Source organism: Monopterus albus, unplaced genomic scaffold (assembly GCF_001952655.1).
Source record: "Monopterus albus unplaced genomic scaffold, M_albus_1.0 scaffold188.1, whole genome shotgun sequence".
NCBI classification, from domain to species: Eukaryota; Metazoa; Chordata; class Actinopteri; order Synbranchiformes; family Synbranchidae; genus Monopterus; species Monopterus albus.
This window is the reverse complement of record NW_018128068.1, coordinates 249,359-257,328: the sequence shown is the minus strand read 5'-3', so window position 1 is coordinate 257,328 and position 7,970 is coordinate 249,359. Positions and strand designations below refer to the sequence as shown.

At 38.6% G+C, this 7,970-nt stretch overlaps 1 protein-coding gene across 1 annotated transcript in view; it reads left to right on the top strand.

The window, feature by feature from the left end:
- The window catches only part of flvcr2b (FLVCR choline and putative heme transporter 2b), a 24,319-nt gene that overhangs the window by 10,340 nt on the left and 6,009 nt on the right, over positions 1–7,970 (top strand). The window contains exons 4-8 of the mRNA XM_020617290.1: positions 675–815; positions 1,625–1,735; positions 2,641–2,746; positions 3,121–3,232; positions 6,275–6,330. Of these exons, the coding sequence (XP_020472946.1) occupies positions 675–815; positions 1,625–1,735; positions 2,641–2,746; positions 3,121–3,232; positions 6,275–6,330 (526 nt within the window). The remainder of the gene's footprint in view (positions 1–674; positions 816–1,624; positions 1,736–2,640; positions 2,747–3,120; positions 3,233–6,274; positions 6,331–7,970) is intronic.

Here is a 7,970-nt window from a genome sequence, read left to right as displayed (position 1 = left end):
GATCATCGACCGTTACCCTGTAAGTCCTGCTTACTGTGCCTCCATCACTGACAGTATATCATGGACATGGCATCACCACTTCCCTCTGCTGTGCAAAAGTGAAGCCAAAATATAGTTAATATGGCAGCTGCCATCTTGCTTTTTTGCAACGAGATTCGCCGCAGTAGCGACCAGGAGTCCAGTGACAGCATCGACAGCACCAATCAAAGCTGTCAAATCAACCAAAATACACCCCTTTTTAATGATAATCGCTTTTATTGGCCAAGTATGTTACACACAAAGAACTTGTCTCAGGCACAGCCTTTATATTTTGCATTGCAGCTACACTTTGTTGCTTCACATTCTCAGCTTTGACTGTAAGTTAAATAACAAAAAATACTGTAACTTGACCTTAATAACCTTCACTTGCTTAATAGATTTTATAATGGTAAAACCAATTATCTCTGAACGGATCATTGAGACTTAATGGTAATTAGAAGGTTTTTATTCAGTTTCAGTTTGTCATTTTATGTAGAAAGAGTAGTCATAGCCAAACTCATTGAAATTCATATAGAAACAGTGAAACAGTTTGACACTGGATTCCTGTAGAAACTCACTCAAACTCGTACTCAAGTTCACCACAGCTCCCTTTCTCTGAAAGTTTTCTTCCTTTTCTTGGTATGAAAAGTTATGAGATCACTAACCTATGTCCTGTTTTTCTTGCCCTTTCAGGGAGAGGAGGTGAATGCCGGGAGGATAGGTCTTACCATTATCATTGCAGGGATGGTTGGGTCTCTGATCTGTGGCATTTGGTTGGACAGAACTAAAACCTACAAGTAAGATGAATGTCCAAAAAGGACATCACAAGAGCAACAGTTTGTCCTCCTCAAGAACTGTTTTGGGTGTACATAGTAGAAGATTGAATATTGTGACTGATTGAGAGACGGACTACAGTAAAAATCGTGTGCTGGCATGCTGCAAAGACTAACAAGAAAGTTAAAGATACTATATTACAGTGTTAAATAAGTTGCATCCTGTTTAATTCCTTGGTTGATCTCATCTGAATGTCATAATCTGATATTGACACAAGATCAGTCAAGGAATCATTAATTCCAAGTCAAATGCATCATCAGCAATAAATTAAGTGTGTGGGTTGCTTAAATGTAAATATTAACTATTAGCTGAAAACACCGGTTTCATTTATGTCCAGCGCATCATATTTCATATTCTTTACAAGTATTTTTCATTCTTTGCATGTATACTTGCTACCAGGTTTTTGCTTTTTCAATGGCTTTGTTTTAACGCTGTTGTACGTTACTGATGCTCAGCTGCTCGGTGAAATAGTGAGACCACTGGTAGGAATGCACATTGTCACCCACATGCTCATAAGTGTTGCATGTGCATCCTTGTGTATGTGCACAAACCAAAATGTGACCCTCTGTTGAAAACACTACTTTGTAGCACCACTAGTGGTTTAAAAGCTGACTGTATTGTTAAATCAGAGTGGTTTTAAAACTTCATGCTTCACTGTGTTCTGCCTCAACACCTACAGTAAAATGAAGAGTTAATCCACACAGACTGAAAATGCAGTGCGATGATGATGATTAAAGTGTTTTGTTTTGTATGTTTCTCATGTGTATTTCAGACAGACTACCCTGGTTGTCTACTTCATGTCACTGGTGGGGATGATAGTCTTTACTTCTACACTCAGTCTGGGGCACCTCTGGGTAGTCTTCGTCACTGCTGGAGCGCTTGGGTATTTCACCATTCTATTCTTCTTCCTTTTATAATATCGAAGTAATGCGATCAAAGTAACCAAAAATATTCTCTCGCAAGATGAGATAAACGCAGTCTCTTGTACTGTACATGACTTTTAAAAAATTATTTTGATCAGTGAACAGAAACTGAAGAAAACTTTGTGCAACCATGTTCAAGGAAATTATTTTGTCATGCCTTGAATTCTTAAGCTCTGCAAGTGAAATAGTTCTGTTTACATTTATGACAATAATTTACAGCTTTGTTGATTTTTCCTCTTAAGCTTAATAAGAATTTGCACATACAGTGCACCCTAAAATACTGCAGGGCCAATGGTGAATATTGCCTTTGTACAGACTGGCAGGATTCAGACTCAGGATGTTATGTGTAGAGGATAGGTAACCCCCAAAAACACATGAATCAACTATACCAATTAATAGAATTAAATTTACTTTATTCTACTCTCTGCTTTCCAAAAAGCCTGGGGGTTCATACTATAGATCCAACATAACCAAAAAGAGCCAACAGAAATAAAGTGTAAAGAAAAGGCTGATGTGCTGCTGTTGCCATGTCAGAACTTTGTGGCAGAGTTTCACTGTTGCCACTTCAGTGGAAATGCATAATGCTTTGAATGTGGGCATTAGTCTTAGATTACTTGGAAGACAGTGACATTTGCCAAGTGGTTTTCATCCACATGAGAGGTGTTATGAAGAAGTAGAGGCAAAGCACATCAACAGACTGTCTCTGTGTCCTATAATACATACAAATGTTATAGAGAAATGTGCACTGTAGATCAACATTAAAATGCTGTGGTTTAGCATGCAGAGGGGTTGAAATTAAGCAGACTTGTTTACGATATATGGTTAACCACCATTATGTTTCCTCTGTGTGTGTGTGTGTGTCCAGATTCTTCATGACGGGCTACCTGCCACTGGGCTTTGAGTTTGCAGTTGAACTGACGTACCCAGAGTCAGAGGGAACCTCCTCCGGACTCCTCAACTGTTCAGCACAAGTAGGGCTCAGGGACTTGAAGCCTTATTCTCAGAACTGTGCAACACAGATCAACAGATAACATGAAAACAAGTGTTTGTGTTATTCTGGTTATTCAGAGAAAGTGAGTCATTTCCTTTCAACATAAAAACTCTCAACAAACATGCACCTTTCAAGCCGCATTTTATATCTTGAGATAATACAGATACCGTACTTGCATGTACAGTATGAGAACATGAGAGTTTTGAAAGATACATTTCCAGTCTGTGTGTAAACAGGTAACACAAATCACTCTTATGAATTGGGACCGTGGACAGCTGAGAGCAGGTAATGGCACCGTAATACTGCAGGCTTCCAAAACTCTATTCCTAACTATTACATGTTGTGCCCATGCAGGTGTTTGGCATTATATTTACCATCTGCCAGGGGAAGATCATCGATCAATTTGGCACACTGGCAGGAAACATCTTCCTCTGCATCTTTCTTCTAATCGGCACAGTGCTGACTGGTAAGACCTTTCTGTCTATAAAACACATGCTGTATAGCATCATAACAAGCTTCCGATTTCAAGTTGCACACAGCAATGCACAGGAATCATCTTTATTGGTGTCACTGTGAGAGATCATTGTGTTCCTGGGAGAAATGGTAAATTCCAAGAGTTTAATCATGTAAACGTGGTTCAGTATTATGATGCAGATATAATATTTCCAACATAGTGACAAATGTGTTTTTTATTGTTGCATATACATAAAAAAACACTTTGTCACCACCTTATGGGGGGTGCTGTTTGACCGTGGGAGCAGCTCAGGGTGTACAAACCTTTAAACATTTTTTGAAAAGGTTCAATAAAAGCAGAATACTACACCATTTTCAACTGAAATGACTGTTTAAACACAGGTACTGTCGTGTTCCATCATTATCCAAAAGTGAATGTTTTTTCATTACAGTTTTTCTCTTATCGCTTTCATTCATTTCTCACAACAGAACTGCATTTCTCAGAACTACTCGTTCAACCGTCAGATTCTGTTGTCAGTTGTTCACATCATATCAGCAATTTCTTGTTGTTTTCATCAAATTGCAATTGCTTTTGGACAACATGCAAATGGTTCTGTACATCTGTCAGCTGTTTTTGACAATTCTTGTTGCTTTTGTCCAGCTGTGCAAAATAACTTGTCCTGGTTCTCAGCTGAAATGTCACAACCACCAAACCAATTAGTCTTTTTTTCAGGTTGGAAGTCTGTACTATCAAAATGAGTGAACATGTTCTCAGAATTGCATGTCTGTACAGATTTCTGCAAAGTGTGAGTAGATGTTTGCTAAGAAATATGTCCAGAATTGAGAAATTGCTCTCAGGTGAGTCTTCACCTTCGTTAACGAAGAGAACCACCTCACAACTTCATATACTTGGATGAGGCTGGCTTCAACCTGGCCAAAGGCAGAAGGCGTGGTAGAAATCTAATCGGCCAGAGAGCTACTGTTGATGTCCCAGGCCAACGGGGAGGAAACATCACTATGTGTGCTGCTATGTCAGACCAAGGTGTGCTAGCTCATATTCCTATTATGGGACCGTACAACACACAGCATCTCCTTACATTCTTAGACAATCTCTATAGAAATGTCATTCCTGAAGAGGAGAGGGACCTCAATCAAGATGATGTACCAAAGTATGTAGTAATTTGTGATAATGTCAGTTTCCATCGCTCTGACAACATCAGGCAGTGGTTTGTCCACCACCGCAGGATGCTGATTGAATTCCTTCCACCCTACTCCCCATTCCTGAACCCAATTGAAGAGTTTTTCTCGGCTTGGCGGTGGAAAGTTTATGATCATCAGCCACATACGCGGATGACACTGCTGGCTGCCATGGATGCAGCATGTGAGGACATCTCAGCAGATGCATGCAGAGGCTGGATTAGGCACTCAAGAAGATTCTTTCCACGGTGCATAGCAAGACAAAATATATGTTGTGATGTGGATGAGAATCTGTGGCCCAACAGACAGGACCGACATGACGCATAGGAAAACTGCCACGTAATCTCACCTTTACCTTCTGTTGTACATATATAGTTCTTCCCACTTTGTCTTTTTTACAGTATGTTTCCATTGCTAGGTAAATAGACTATGTATAGTTTCCTTTGTTGTCTGTATGTAAGTACCACTATTGACAGTACAGTAGAAATGTGAGTACAGTCTGATCTTTTGTTTCGATTCTTCCATATACTGTAACGTGGGGCGATGGTGATTGGTTAGATGAGGTTAGATGGAATCATTCAGAAAATTATCTATTCTTACCATGTAAATTACTGCAACACCTGGTTGATGCACAATGGTTTGCAAGAATCACTTCTTTTTTTTACCCGGAGGGACACTGTAAATTATGATACACACCAGTACGGTAATTTAGTGGTTTCTAGTCATCAAAACCTGAGTTGAGTATAGTTTACAGTAAATAACAAAAACTGAGTATGATGTTCTACTGACAACATGACTAATAATTTTGCCTGTCACGTTCACATTGTTGAGGAAATGACATGGGATTCTGCTGCCTCTGACACAATGATTGATGAAAAAACACACTTTTGCACGATAGACAAAGCATTTTGAGCAGGTGACGCGCTTTTTCCGGTTATCCACTATGTTGTGCAGTTTGTACGTGTTGTTTTGAGAAATGCACTTGGAGATCTGCAAACTTCAATTCTGTTGTGAGAAATGAATGAAAGCGATAGAGAAAAACTGTAAACAGAGCTCTAAGCAGAAAATTCTTATCATAATTATAATTATAATCACTCATATCATAATACTGTTATCTGTTGACTGTGAGATGGAATCCTTTGCCTGACTCTGAAGGTAATCAACATACTGTATAATCAGACATACTCCACATACTTTCAGTAGAGGTTTTGGAGGTGGGGAGTATGATCAGTGTAATACTTACAAAAATACCCCAGTCACTATCTGCTCACAAATCTTGGCACACTGACTCACTGTCTATTACTGTACTTACTTATTCATCATTTAGACATGTGAATGGACTTCTGGTTGTCGTCATTGTGCTATTTTTTTTTTTTAAACACAAAGGACAATTTTGTGGAGAACCAAACTAAACTCCTGGTTCTTTGATTTGTTACAAAATATATTTTATAGATTCTTATGTGAAGCTGCTGAACTGGCTAAAGGTGTGATCAAAATGCATGTACAGTATTGACAGCGGAGATTGACAGTACTTATTAGATTGCAGTCAGGTTGCTTGGAGTTTGATGAAACGTTACAGTAGGATGCATGACTTCAGTTTGCCATTCTGGATTTTATCCTTCATATTGTCATTTGTTTCCATGCAACATGGGAAATAAAAGTATATTATACTTTTAATAGAGCTACTACTGTGATAGTAATGTGGATAGACATTATTAAATCTTCAGCACTTGTTAAAGATAACGTCAAGTTCAGAGGGCTCATGTAAAATATTATTTTTATTTCTGTGTTTCTTTTTAATAGAATATATACAGTATAGGTCTTTACCTCATGCTGATGTCATCTTTATTCTTTGCAGGCTTTATCAAGTCTGACCTGAGGAGGCAAAATGCAAACCTGTTTGCTGAAGCAGCAGTAAGTATTAAGCAAACCAATGAAGGGAGTCAGGTTTTGTGCGTTTGTGGGGCATATAGCTGAACAATGGTGTTGGTAGCGCAATGTAGAATTGCCCTTTTTCATGGAAGACGTTTTGGTATGTCCCATTAAAGATTCATGCTGACTCTCTGTCACACTATCATGACTTATTGGGACACTTCAATAGAACCGAGCCATTATAAATATTATCAGTACAACCTGTGGTGTTCCATATCAAAATGTCTGCTGTGAAAAAGGCGGATATGTTACTTCTTGTCACATGTTTGCATGCTGTCAAAGTCACATGTGCGTGTGCTGCTCCATAAAAAACATGTATGTTTGCCGTCATCTTCAGCAGGGCTGCTAATTTTGTATAAAATATTGGTGAGCATGAACTCATAGCATGACTATGGCTCTGTGCTGCATGTCAGGTGTCTGTCATCCTTCTCTGTATAATGCAAAACAAAGCTTGCATCTGCTGTCTCAAAAATAACGCCACTTACAAAGCAATTTCCTGTTAATTTCATACACAGAAATGTTACCTCTGAATGATTTCAGTCATTTATTTATATGTTAAGGAATTATTAACTTACTAAAATATGAAGTTTTTTTAACTTGTCTGCCTAGTTTGAGCATTTACTGCATTAATGCTATGGTCCCCACTGTTCTTAATCCAGTCTGTCATAATGCAATTCTTTCTATTTTACCACTGTGTGGCTTGTCAACCTTGGGTAGCACTGCTTTGGGCATAGTTTGAGAAAGAAAAGAAAATTATGACTTAAAAAAAAACACTATTGTCTCAATGATGCACAAAAGCAACTGAAGCAATGTTTCCCTAAGGACCATGGATAAAACTAGAAGAAAACTTGCTACTGATGTTTGGGTGGGTCTCCAAGCTCTGTGGTGAAGTTACTGATGTTAATGTATAGTGAAGAAAAGACACAGGGGTTCATAATATATTTAAACATTTCTTTTCCAAAATGCTTAATAGCTTTGTGGTGCTGGGGTTGAGTTAGATATTACTCTTGTATTTGTTTGTTAAAGCAGGTGGTGAAAAGCTGAAAAAAGCTTTATCTGAAGCAAAAAAATCTGCCAACCATCACCTCCACAGCTAACATGTTATATTTTAGTTGTTTAAGCCATACAAATATCTAAGTGTAAAAACAAAAATTTGTCATTTTATTTGGAATAACATGCCACTATGTTCTCACTGGGAGCTAAGCTAAGCTAACTGGCTACTAGAGGTGGGAGTAAACCACATATGTGCACATCACAAGTCTCAAGTCTTAACTTTCAAGTCTCAAGCAAGTCCCAAGTTACTGTAGCAAGTCAAGTCGAGTCCCTGCTATAAGTCAAGCAAGTCACAAGTCAAGTCGTATAAAATTCTGATGCTCTGATAATGTTATGGGAATATGACATATTTAAGTGAAATGTTCACAAACCTAAAAGGCATGCCTTTCATGGCCATCTCATTCTTCTTCTTCTTTTTTCGGCTGTTCCTGTTAGGGGTCGCCACAGCGAATCATCTGTTTCCACCCAACTCTATCCTCGGCATCCTCTACTCTCACCCCAGTTAACTTCATGTCCTCTTTTAGCACATCCATATATCTCCTCTTTGGCCTTCCTCTTGACCTCTTGCC